General features: G+C 42.0%; 1 protein-coding gene across 1 annotated transcript; it reads right to left on the reverse strand.

Moving 5' to 3' along the window:
- Nucleotides 1–12,999: 12,999 nt before the first annotated feature.
- On the reverse strand, nucleotides 13,000–13,918 carry LOC134478810 (keratin-associated protein 4-3-like). Its single transcript, XM_087574814.1, has one exon. It carries the CDS (start codon nucleotides 13,865–13,867, stop codon nucleotides 13,301–13,303), a length of 567 nt encoding a protein of 188 aa, XP_087430940.1. The 5' UTR covers nucleotides 13,868–13,918; the 3' UTR covers nucleotides 13,000–13,300.
- Between the last annotated feature and the right edge of the window lie 375 nt (nucleotides 13,919–14,293).

The raw sequence follows: 14,293 nt of genomic DNA on the forward strand, positions 1-14,293 counted from the left end.
CTTTGCCCTAACCTTATATGGGTTTGAGCATTCCAGGCCAGCCTGATGGTCAGCCTGAGGGTACCAGTTCAGACATACCAGTTGAGATGCTGGAGAAGTCTGTTAGGCAAGCAGCCACTGACTCAAATAGGAGTCATCTTCAACACCACATCGCTGTAACCCAGTAAGAATAACACAGGGGGTTTCAAGGCTGAGTGAGTTCCAGAGTTAAATCTGATGTCTGTTCTGACGATCTTAAATTACTGTTTTGTAAATATTTTGAGTCTTGTTCTTGCCATAAAATTCTGATCTCCGCGGATGCATTTCGGGAGAGAGCATTCTCCTAAGTTATACCCATCTTGAGCCTGCCGGAAGACTGGAAAGCAGTGCCTTGTGTGTGGGGTTGGGGAGCTTGCTGCAAACCAGAGGAGTACAAGGTAGAGAGAGTCTCAAACAGAAGGACTGACTCGGAGAGTCTGGGGAAGAGACTAGAAACTGTGTCTCTATTTTTTTCCTGTGATGTCCCAGTGCATAACTAGAGTTTCTACACCCCAAGATAAGATGCCAAAGTACAGCATAGAAGTGTAGCAATTATACAATGTAAAGATGGAAACACGAGTAAGAAGCACAAAGGGAATAGATTGATTCCAGGAGTCAAGGAGACAGACACTTAGAAAAATCTCAGGGAAACATTTTTAATACATTATCTTTAATGATGCTTTGAGAATAAGCACATGTATACAATATATTGTGACCATAGTCATCTCCCACTCTACCCATAACTGCTCCAGATCCACCTCGATCATCCTAACCTCAGGTCCTCATTCTTTAACCCATCAAGTTCATTTGTACTGCCCATATACTTGTGAGGCTCTGTCCACTGGAACATTGTTGATCTACTAGGAGCCATACCCTTTAAGAAAGCTGAGTCTCCCACAACTACCATAGCTCCTCACCTAGGAGTCAGGGGTTCAAGAGTCCCTCCTTACTCCAAGCTAGAATGTTGTTGAATGGCATGATATTGTATGGATCTTGTACAAGCATCTCCATCCCCAGGAGCGGGTCTACCAGTTGAGTTCCTCAATATTTATAGCTCTCACAGAGGCACTGGCTCCTAAGTCATCTAACCCTGGGGAGGGCTGGGTTGGTATTTATCAGTCTTCTAGGACAATGAGATGGCTTTAAACATACAGGTAAGCACTTGCAGCTGCAATCCACTGACACCCCACCCTCAACGTAGCTTCCCCGTGAAGGGGTTGACTGTATACTCTCAGAGCTGATGCCCCAGAGTCAAGCCTTTAACTAGCTTCCATGTGGGAACCAGCAGTATATGTAATTAGTAGGACTTATGGGCCTGCTCCCTACCCCCACGAAACCAAGACTACAGCCTCTCCCTGAAAGGAGTTTGACCACACATCAAGCACTCAAACTTTTATAGCTCCCATCAAAGGGACTAGCTCCTAAATAAAAGAGTCCTCAGGGACCATAAGGATCAAAGAGGCAATTTCAAGGAGGTTTAGGAGCAGTGTTTATTTCTGTAGCTCGATGCACACCTAGCAGACAAAAGTACCCAGCTCCCATTGCTTTCTGGAGTGATCTTAGCTTCATATTAGGTCTAAAGTCCCAAACTCCCCAGTTGTTCTCCATATGTCAGGATTTTAATCGGCCTTTTAGCCTTTTGACTGATGTGGTTGATAATTACCACAACTTTGAGAGTCTACGCAGTAGGTGGATAGGCATTTCCCACAACCCCTTGCTCAGGCTTTCCCTAGCAATAAATACCACCCCCAGCTAATCTGTCAGCCTCTGACTGCTGATGGGAGGGTATTCAGTAGTTGTGTAAAAGACTAACAATCCTGTCATAGGAGTCAGCCCTAATAGAGAGTAGAGGTGCCACGGATGCTATACCCAGCTTTGTACTGAGCAAGTTCAGGATAAAAAGCCAGCTCCCTGCTTGTCCTTGAGGAATCAGGGAAGTAGACCATATAGGGAGCAAGCCAACTTTCCAGCTTCTTGAGTGACAAAGACTCTGCCTCACATCTTGTACTTGACACACTTGATTTTCCCAGGGAACTACTAAGAATGAGACAGATTTGAACAAGAGCAAAAGTTGCGAAGCACTCTAAGTCTTTCTGTCCTAAGGAAACCAGACTGGTTTGAGACCAGCCTGGATGACACAGAAAAAGCATATCTGAAAAAATAAACAAAAGCAACAAATAAAAGCAAAAGGCAAACAGACACAAAAGAGGAAAGCAGAAGGAAAACAGAAACCTTTAGAATGCTAAAGTGGGATTATTAGGTAGAGGTTGGTTGGTTGGTTGGTTGGTTGGTTGGTTGGCCCTCTGGCTGACTGGTTAGTTGATTGGATGGTTGGTTGGCTGGCTGGCTGGCTGGCTGGCTGGCTGGCTGGCTGGTTGGTCTTATGGTCTAGTCTGGCCTTAAACTTGGGTCCTTCTGCTTTAGCCTCTTGAGTGCAAAGACTGCAGGCATACATACCACATATTTGGTTACAGTTTTGCCTTTTTTGTCTTTATGATTGTTGCCACATGGTCCTCCAAAGATGTCATCAGTTTAAATGATCTTCACACATACAAATCAACAGGATTCGACACACTGTCATCAACCCTACTATCACTGCCCTGACTATGATCAACCTTCTTCATGATTTTAATTTTCTTCTTGATATACATCTTTTTAATATCAAGTTCATAAAATAATAACTTCCTTTCTTATATCTATTAGCTCTTTGCATTTGTTATCCAGTCTTGGAAAACCACTCTCACACAACTATTCTATGCACTTTAAAGTACAGGTGATTTTTTTTATATTAACACCCACACAAAACACACCCAAGAGGGGTGGCAGAGACATAATTCTTCTTGATTATAAGGTAACATACCAGTCAAGTCAGGGAATATTGTCTCAACATACATTTCCCAGGAATGTATAAGACTCTTAGGATTCAATTACTTTCATGAGAGTGAAATGAGCCACTGACCACAATCTTTAACATTTAACAGGTTTCTGTTGCAGTAAAATTAAAAAATGTTTCTTTTAACCTGCCGGTACCGTAGGGTCACATGGCACCTGTGGGATATTTTCATCTCAGTCAACAAAGTGTCTCACCACTAAGCTCCATCCCATATCACACTGCCAATGGCTACTCTCTGAACCTGGCAACAATCTCTCTACCTATCAAGTTCCCAAGGCAGGTTGCCACCATGCCAGACATATACATCCCAATTCCATGGTGGTCCAGTGTGTCCCCCCACCACACACTGTCTTGAACTCAATTAAATCATCACATGAAAGAACACACAACACAATAACCTTTGATCCAATTCATAAGATATAACTGTCCCCCTAAATAAGATATAGTTTTCTCATCTAGACATACAAAGCCCTGTACACATCCATCCCTTAATCACTATTCCTTAATATCTCTCAATATCAATGGCCTCAACTCCCCAATAAAAAGACATAGATTAACAAACTGGATACGCAACGAGGACCCTGCATTCTGCTGCCTACAGGAAACACACCTCAGAGACAAAGACAGACACTACCTCAGAGTGAAAGGCTGGAAAACAACTTTCCAAGCAAATGGTCAGAAGAAGCAAGCTGGAGTAGCCATTCTAATATCAAATAAAATCAATTTCCAACTAAAAGTCATCAAAAAAGATAAGGAAGGACACTTCATATTCATCAAAGGAAAAATCAACCAAGATGAACTCTCAATCCTAAATATCTATGCCCCAAATACAAGGGCACCTACATATGTAAAAGAAACCTTACTAAAGCTCAAAACACACATTGCACCTCACACAATAATAGTGGGAGATTTCAACACCCCACTCTCATCAATGGACAGATCATGGAAACAGAAATTAAACAGTGATGTCGACAGACTAAGAGAAGTCATGAGCCAAATGGACTTAACGGATATTTATAGAACATTCTATCCTAAAGCAAAAGGATATACCTTCTTCTCAGCTCCTCATGGTACTTTCTCCAAAATTGACCATATAATTGGTCAAAAAACGGGCCTCAACAGGTACAGAAAGATAGAAATAATCCCATGCGTGCTATCGGACCACCACGGCCTAAAACTGGTCTTCAATAACAATAAGGGAAGAATGCCCACATATACGTGGAAATTGAACAATGCTCTACTCAATGATAACCTGGTCAAGGAAGAAATAAAGAAAGAAATTAAAAACTTTTTAGAATTTAATGAAAATGAAGATACAACATACTCAAACTTATGGGACACAATGAAAGCTGTGCTAAGAGGAAAACTCATAGCGCTGAGTGCCTGCAGAAAGAAACAGGAAAGAGCATATGTCAGCAGCTTGACAGCACACCTAAAAGCTCTAGAACAAAAAGAAGCAAATACACCCAGGAGGAGTAGAAGGCAGGAAATAATCAAACTCAGAGCTGAAATCAACCAAGTAGAAACAAAAAGGACCATAGAAAGAATCAACAGAACCAAAAGTTGGTTCTTTGAGAAAATCAACAAGATAGATAAACCCTTAGCCAGACTAACGAGAGGACACAGAGAGTGTGTCCAAATTAACAAAATCAGAAATGAAAAGGGAGACATAACTACAGATTCGGAGGAAATTCAAAAAATCATCAGATCTTACTATAAAAACCTATATTCAACAAAATTTGAAAATCTTCAGGAAATGGACAATTTCCTAGACAGATACCAGGTATCGAAGTTAAATCAGGAACAGATAAACCAGTTAAACAACCCCATAACTCCTAAGGAAATAGAAGCAGTCATTAAAGGTCTCCCAACCAAAAAGAGCCCAGGTCCAGACGGGTTTAGTGCAGAATTCTATCAAACCTTCATAGAAGACCTCATACCAATATTATCCAAACTATTCCACAAAATTGAAACAGATGGAGCCCTACCGAATTCCTTCTACGAAGCCACAATTACTCTTATACCTAAACCACACAAAGACACAACAAAGAAAGAGAACTTCAGACCAATTTCCCTTATGAATATCGACGCAAAAATACTCAATAAAATTCTGGCAAACCGAATTCAAGAGCACATCAAAACAATCATCCACCATGATCAAGTAGGCTTCATCCCAGGCATGCAGGGATGGTTTAATATACGGAAAACCATCAACGTGATCCATTATATAAACAAACTGAAAGAACAGAACCACATGATCATTTCATTAGATGCTGAGAAAGCATTTGACAAAATTCAACACCCCTTCATGATAAAAGTCCTGGAAAGAATAGGAATTCAAGGCCCATACCTAAACATAGTAAAAGCCATATACAGCAAACCAGTTGCTAACATTAAACTAAATGGAGAGAAACTTGAAGCAATCCCACTAAAATCAGGGACTAGACAAGGCTGCCCACTCTCTCCCTACTTATTCAATATAGTTCTTGAAGTTCTAGCCAGAGCAATCAGACAACAAAAGGAGATCAAAGGGATACAGATCGGAAAAGAAGAAGTCAAAATATCACTATTTGCAGATGACATGATAGTATATTTAAGTGATCCCAAAAGTTCCACCAGAGAACTACTAAAGCTGATAAACAACTTCAGCAAAGTGGCTGGGTATAAAATTAACTCAAATAAATCAGTTGCCTTCCTCTATACAAAAGAGAAACAAGCCGAGAAAGAAATTAGGGAAACGACACCCTTCATAATAGACCCAAATAATATAAAGTACCTCGGTGTGACTTTAACCAAGCAAGTAAAAGATCTGTACAATAAGAACTTCAAGACACTGAGGAAAGAAATTGAAGAAGACCTCAGAAGATGGAAAGATCTCCCATGCTCATGGATTGGCAGGATTAATATGGTAAAAATGGCCATTTTACCAAAAGCAATCTACAGATTCAATGCAATCCCCATCAAAATACCAATCCAATTCTTCAAAGAGTTAGACAGAACAATTTGCAAATTCATCTGGAATAACAAAAAACCCAGGATAGCTAAAGCTATCCTCAACAATAAAAGGACTTCAGGGGGAATCACTATCCCTGAACTCAAGCAGTATTACAGAGCAATAGTGATAAAAACTGCATGGTATTGGTACAGAGACAGACAGATAGACCAATGGAATAGAATTGAAGACCCAGAAATGAACCCACACACCTATGGTCACTTGATTTTTGACAAAGGAGCCAAAACCATCCAATGGAAAAAAGATAGTATTTTCAGCAAATGGTGCTGGTTCAACTGGAGGGCAACATGTAGAAGAATGCAGATCGATCCATCCTTATCACCCTGTACAAAGCTTAAGTCCAAGTGGATCAAGGACCTCCACATCAAACCAGACACACTCAAACTAATAGAAGAAAAACTAGGGAAGCATCTGGAACACATGGGCACTGGAAAAAATTTCCTGAACAAAACACCAATGGCTTATGCTCTAAGATCAAGAATCGACAAATGGGATCTCATAAAACTGCAAAGCTTCTGTAAGGCAAAGGACACTGTGGTTAGGACAAAACGGCAACCAACAGATTGGGAAAAGATCTTTACCAATCCTACAACAGATAGAGGCCTTATATCCAAAATATACAAAGAACTCAAGAAGTTAGACCGCAGGGAAACAAATAACCCTATTAAAAAATGGGGTTCAGAGCTAAACAAAGAATTCACAGCTGAGGAATGCCGAATGGCTGAGAAACACCTAAAGAAATGTTCAACATCTTTAGTCATAAGGGAAATGCAAATCAAAACAACCCTGAGATTTCACCTCACACCAGTGCGATTGGCTAAGATCAAAAACTCAGGTGACAGCAGATGCTGGCGAGGATGTGGAGAAAGAGGAACACTCCTCCATTGTTGGTGGGATTGCAGACTGGTAAAACCATTCTGGAAATCAGTCTGGAGGTTCCTCAGAAAATTGGACATTGAACTGCCTGAGGATCCAGCTATACCTCTCTTGGGCATATACCCAAAAGATGCCTCAACATATAAAAGAGACACGTGCTCCACTATGTTCATCGCAGCCTTATTTATAATAGCCAGAAGCTGGAAAGAACCCAGATGCCCTTCAACAGAGGAATGGATACAGAAAATGTGGTACATCTACACAATGGAATATTACTCAGCTATCAAAAACAACGAGTTTATGAAATTCGTAGGCAAATGGTTGGAACTGGAAAATATCATCCTGAGTGAGCTAACCCAATCACAGAAAGACATACATGGTATGCACTCATTGATAAGTGGCTATTAGCCCAAATGCTTGAATTACCCTAGATCCCTAGAACAAACGAAACTCAAGACGGATGATCAAAATGTGAATGCTTCACTCCTTCTTTAAATGAGGAAAAAGAATACCCTTGGCAGGGAAGGGAGAGGCAAAGATTAAAACAGAGACTGAAGGAACACCCATTCAGAGCCTGCCCCACATGTGGCCCATACATATACAGCCACCCAATTAGACAAGATGGATGAAGCAAAGAAGTGCAGACCGACAGGAGCCGGATGTAGATCGCTCCTGAGAGACACAGCCAGAATACAGCAAACATAGAGGCGAATGCCAGCAGCAAACCACTGAACTGAGAATAGGTCCCCTATTGAAGGAATCAGAGAAAGAACTGGAAGAGCTTGAAGGGGCTCGAGACCCCAAAAGTACAACAATGCCAAGCAACCAGAGCTTCCAGGGACTAAGCCACTACCTAAAGACTATACATGGACTGACCCTGGACTCTGACCCCATAGGTAGCAATGAATATCCTAGTAAGAGCACCAGTGGAAGGGGAAGCCCTGGGTCCTGCTAAGACTGAACCCACAGTGAACTAGTCTATGGGGGGAGGGCGGCAATGGGGGGAGGGTTGGGAGGGGAACACCCATAAGGAAGGGGAGGGGGGAGGGGGATGTTTGCCCGGAAACCGGGAAAGGGAATAACACTCGAAATGTATATAAAAAATACTCAAGTTAATAAAAAAAAAAAAAAAAAAAAAAAAAAAAAAAAAAAAAAAAAATTAGGATAGCCTAAAAAAAAAAAAAAAAAAAAAAAAAAAAAAACTGAAAAAAAAAAAAAAAAAAAAAGAATAGTCATAACAACCTGTAGATGTGCAGAGAGAAATCTTAACATCCGCTGCCATGTTCTCTCTCAGCTGCTCCTCCTCTCTCTCCCGTCTTCTCCTCCTCTTAAACTTTACTCCCGCCCATCCTTCCTTCTTATCCAATGACAGGCCTCATTCTATCCTGTACCTGCCTTCACCTGCATAATGACATCAACCTACAGGTTTCAGCAGGAATGGAGATGGAGCCTATCAGAGCCCAGTAACTCACAGTTCTGGTTTATGAACTCAGGTCTGTGAGAACAGGCACATGATTGTATATATTGGCCCAGAAATGGCCTTGGAATGCCTCCACTGACTGATTAGATCCCTACAGAACTGCTGTAGTCAACAGAAGGAATGACACTCTGAAGTCTCTGGCTTTGATGCAGACACTATGCAAGACTGCTGCCACGCTGCTTGTTCTTTATGACTTGTAATAAGTCTCTCCTCCATGAAACCTTCTGATGCTGCCCACACCAGCCCTCCCTCAAAGCACCCTAGCACCATGGCAGCCTGTTCATGTGTTATAATAGTGCATATATCAGTTATAAACAGTTTTTATTCTGTACACTTTCCAGGGAATGATGAAGAAATAAAATTGAATATGTCAAAAGTGTATGTGATATTTTGGTAGATGTATACACGATAAAATTATTACAACAACAAACTAGTTGATATCTTCACTGCATCCCATGAATTATTAGCATCTTGCGCTGAGAGTGTTTGGGATCTACTGCTTTATCAGACTTGAGTCTTGTGATGCAGTTCTGGTAACTATAGTTATTGTTGCTTTTCCATTAACTTACTCATCACACATAACTCAAACTTTATATGCTTTGATGAACACCTCCCCACTTCCCACGTCGCCTCATTTTACTCTGTCTGCTTCTGGAGTTTGACTATTTAATGAAGTATAAATAAGATCATGCATTATTTGCATTTCCATTTCTGGCTCACTTTGTTCTCACAGTTACCCAGTTTGCTTCCTATCATCATGAATGCCGGGATTTCTCATCCCTTCTCTTTGAAAGTACCACTATGTTACTAGTTCCTTTCATAAGATTATGAACATCTAGCCCCCATTCAGTTTGTTTTGACTTTTTGTGGCTCATGCGTTTGTAAGCTGTACATTTTAGACTTGAGTGATTTTATTTCTGTAAATCAACAATTGTACATTACACTTCTCTCATAGAATGCTTTTCACATCAGTATTACTGCCATAGTCTGCCTGGCATAGATCTTCCTATAAAATTCGGATCCCAGATTGCACAGTGAATTATCTAAAGAAGATAGGAATTGGTCTCAGACAACATATGCTCTTGCCACAGCCCAGGATTGTTGGTCAGTCCATAGTCAAAAACCAGTGAGAAAGAAGTTACTGGACTTTTAAAATAAACTTGAAAGTAAAATGAGAAATCTGGCTTGGGGGAAAAAACCCAAGTAATGATTTGGCAATTTTCTTTCCAGTAGAATTTAATGGACATATAAAAATTTTATTTTCTTTATTTGGACCACAGAAATGCAAACATTTTTCTCAAATGAAAAAATAAATGCTAAAAATAAAGTTTACAAATGTTTATGATACCCATAAAGCATTTACAGGAACATAACCTATCACAAAGCGATCTGTATAAAAGGCGAGTTAAGTGCAATAGCAGAAGCCTGCTGTAGTGAACTAGTGTGACATATCAGGTCGTCTGACAGAAAGCCATGGCCATAGACGTGATAGTTCCATGTGGCATTGGCTTAAAAATGTTTTTAAGTAGTTGCTTGATATCATGATCCATGGGTGAATGCACACAGTAGCAGGTAACAGGTCAGAACAAGGCCAAGTGTAGTAGACAAAGGAAATGAAGACGTCTGATACTCAGACAACATGTTGGCTGGCCTGAGAGTAGTGGTCAGAGATGAAATTCAACAAGATGATGCACAGGAGGGTGGGTGACAACTGGTGGTCTGGCAAAAGACGGGATAGCAGCAGCTAGATTTATAGCAGCTGGACACACAGCAGCTGGGGCAGCATAGCTAGACACACACAGCAGCTGGAGTGTAGTACCTGAGGCAGCAACAGCTGGACACACAGCAACAGCGATTCGATGTTCCCAGTAAGTGTATGTTCTAGCCCAGTAGTGGCGGTGCACACGTTTAATGACAGAAATTGGGAAGCAGAAGCAAGCAGACTTTAAGTCCAGCCTGATCTACAGAGCGAGTTACAGAACAGCCAGAGCTACACAGAGAAACCTTGTCTCAAAAAAAAAATTAATATGTTCTGACTAATGCCCCATCTTCTCAGGAAGATGAAAGAGGGGTTGGCCTGACAATGGGCTTTACCTATCACAGACAAAAACTGACAGTTACAAGTTCATTACTGTGATAATCAAACATCTCCGAGGCAGAAATTCAACAGCCTTTTTAGCCTCAACTCCCCACTGCCCTTGCCATGAGGCACATTGCTTCCCATTCTAAATAGTGTTCCACTGGATCTGCCCTTTAGCTCTAAATGTCCGCATGGCTGCCTACCACATTGCTAGATCTCCCTTTTGATCCTCCACGATTTCTCTCATTGCCAGAAGAATAAGTCTTCCCATTCTAGAATATCTTAGCATTATACTGCTCTTTCCCTTAAGACAACTATTCTATTGGCTTTATTTTGATCAAGTTTTGATCTGTTTTCCAGTAGATGTGGCTTCAGACAGAACAAGTAAAGCCAGTGAAGTAGCTTCAAAAGGCATTCTGTTTTGTTCCCTGGGATAGGATCAAATCCACCCGAGTTTTAAAGGATTTTGCTGGATCTAAAATTATCCCAAAAGTACACACTCAAACACAACCTTTCAAACACAACCTAAGTCTTCCCTTCTTGCAACTTTTAAATTGTGTTTGATTACATTTTATTTGTTTGTGTGCAAGAGTGTCTATGTAGAGAGTACACCTGTGTGCCATTGCATGTGTGTGGAGGTCAGAGGACAACTTGAGGGAGTCCGTTCCCTTCTTCCTCCCTTCCACCATGTGGGTCCCAGTTTTGGCAGCAAGTACCTTTGCCCTTGGAGCCATCTTGCTGGCCCCTTTTGTGCAACTTTTTCCTTGCCTGCTATCTAAACTCTTCCTTCTAGTCCCTCCTGGAGTTATCCACACAGCCCACCTCTAGCTGAGAACATCCTTGCCTACTCATGACTCCCTTAACCCAGTGTCATTACTGTGAAGGTGACTGGAGAGTGGGAAGCAGTCCATTTGCTGCTGTATTTGTCCCAGGACTGCTGGTCTGTTGGCTCACGTTTCTCCTTTCATCATAAGAATGTGAACAATCCTTGGCTGCAGCCACTACCACCACCACCACCACCACCACCACTCCTCCTCCTCCTCCTCCTCTTCCTCCTCCTCCTCCTCTTCCTCCTCCTCCTTCTCCTTCCCTTCCTCTGCCTTCTCCTCCTCCTCTACTCCTCCTCCTCCTCCTCTTCTTCCTCCTCTTCCCCTTCTTCCTCCTCCCCTTCCTCCTCCTCCCCCTCTTCCTCCTCCTCCTCCCCCTCCTTCTCTTCTTCTTCCTCCTCTTCCCCTTCTTCCTCCTCCCCTTCCTCCTCCTCCCCTTCCTCCTCCTCCCCTTCCTCCTCCTCCCCTTCCTCCTCCTCCTGTTTTCTCTTTGTCTTTTGATCCTATGAGTTTGTGACTTGCATACTTCCCTCACTAGCTTTTAACTCACTTTTTTTATAAACATTTTAAAATCCTTCCATATAACCCTTCTCCAGAACAGAAGTTTTCTCCAATGCATCCCATCTGCTTGGGTTGTTCCTTCTATTCCTAAGCCCTTATTTCAAGAACTAAACCGTGAGTTCCTTGTAGGAAGCCACTGGTCTTCAGATGTCTTATTCTCCTCAGAGTTCAGTGGCCCTGTGAGCCTGCCTATCATTTTATGAATTGAAAGGAAAATTATTGTTAATTAAAAAACATAGGTCATGTTGTTTTGAAATATAGTCCTTTTTACAATATGGATGATAGATTATATGTGAAAAATCAGTTTTCTTTTCTGTTTTGAATTGATATATAAAATCATATATATTTTTGAGGTACTGTATGATGTTTTATACATGTATGCATGATACACTGTTTAAATCTGAGTTAATATATGTATACATCTTCAAATACCATTTCCTGCTGGTGAAAACACCCAATATCCTTTGTTGTAGGTATTTTTGAAATGTAAAATATTAATCATCTATAGCCACTTTCCTATGCAATCGAACACTAGAACTATTTAATTTTTAAAGTTCTACTTATTTATTTAATGTATGTGGTGTTTTGCCTGCATGTTGGTCAGTATGCCACGTGCTTGCCTGGTGCCTATGGAGGCCACAGGAGGGTGTTGGATCTCCTGCTGTGAGTTGCCATGTGGGTGCTGGGAATTGAACTGGGGTCCTCTAAAGAGCAACCAGAGCTCTTAACCACTGAGCCATCTCTCCAGCCCTAGGACTCTTTTATCTCATTGTTTTATAGTGTGTTAACCAGACATTCTGTACCCATCCCTCTATTCTCTTCAGCATCTCAGAGCTACGTTTCTACTCTCAGCTTCTATGAGATGATTTCTTTTAGATACCACCTTTGAAAGATATCATGTATATTTTCTTTCTGCATCTGGCTGATTCTACATCATAACATCTTCCAATGCCCTTCAATTCTACGTTGTCACAAATTATAAGACTCCACTCATTTTATGGGCAAGCAGCATTCCATTATGTATGAGGAGTTTTATTGACCACGCATCAGTTGATAGACACAGACTAATTCTGCTTCCCCGCCATTGTGAATAATCCTGCAATAAATGTGGGACTTTGCATACCTCTAACATAGTAGCAAAACCAGTTTCCTTCCTGGTCACAGGGACCCAAACAGTTTTTCACCTTGGAAGGAAGAGTACTAGAAAATAAACTCTCTTAAAATAAATGAAGAAAGATATACTCATATATATATATTTCTGATATAAGGCAATATTTATTGAAGAAAGCTAACACAGAATGGTGAAGGCCGAGGGAAGGATGACAGTGGAGACTTGAGGGATGTGATTAGCTGCACCTAGCTGTGACAGCATGTAGAGGGGAGATCCTTGGGAAATATGAGCGGCATTCATTGTAGCACTCTTTTCTGCCAGTTTCTTATTGGTGTCATAACAACACAAATAGAAGCCATTTAATACATGGAAAAGTTAACATGGATGAGGTTAGATCATTGTGATTATGGCTGCCTCAGGGTTGGTAGTTTGAAAGGAAATTCAGCAAGAGGGGCCACAGGAAGTTGTACGGCAGCAAGTGGTCTGGCAGCAGACTGGACGGCAACAGCTGGACACTCCGCAACTGGGGCGGCAGGTAGTCTGGCAACAGACTGGGCGGCAGCAGCTGGACACTCCACAGCTAGGGCGACAGGTGGTCTGGCAACAGACTGGGCGGCAGCAGCTGGACACTCCACAGCTAGGGCGGCAGGTAGTCTGACAGCACACTGGGCGGCAGCAGCTGGACTGACAGCAGGTGGTCTGGCAGCAGACTGGGCGGCAGCAGCTGGACACTCCACAGCTAGGGCGGCAGGTGGTCTGACAGCACACTGGGCGGCAGCAGCTGGATACTCCACAGCTGGGGCGGCAAGTGGTCTGGCAACAGACTGGGCGGCAGCAGGTGGTCTGACAGCTGGGCCTGCAGCAGCTGGACACACAGCAGCTGGGGCGGCAGCAGGTGGTCCTGCAGCAGGTAGTCTGGCAGCAGCTTGGCTGGCAACAGCTCTCCTGGCAGGGACTTTGATCACAGCCCTGCTCAGAGCAGACAGAACCACAACAGGAGTTGACCATGATGTCAAAGGTAGAGTTCTGAGTAGATTTCCAGGAGAGTGAGTTTCTCAAGTATGTGAGTCTCTTTCTTCTCTGCTCTCTTTTATACCCTGATGCTGTTACCAGGGTAAGGGTCATTTCCTTGTTTTTGTTTCTCTTAATAGATAAACAGTTACTAAATTGGCTAATTATGGAAGACTCTATGTAAATGTTAGATGGAATGCATTCTTTTATTTCTCAGGGTCAGGGTTTATCAAATTCAGTCTTTTCTCTTGAATCACTTCTTTTGTTTCCTTATGTGTATCATCGAATTTCAAAAGTTCCTATTCTGACTCATCTGGCTGATAGTCATAAGATGACATAGCAAACTAAATCAAACATCCCAAGTGTCACCATGAAGCCTCATACTAACCTGCAGTGGGTCTGTGCCTCTTGTATCTAAAGACA

This window comes from Rattus norvegicus, chromosome 10 (genome assembly GCF_021556685.1).
Source record: "Rattus norvegicus strain SHRSP/BbbUtx chromosome 10, alternate assembly SHRSP_T2T, whole genome shotgun sequence".
NCBI lineage: Eukaryota > Metazoa > Chordata > Mammalia > Rodentia > Muridae > Rattus > Rattus norvegicus.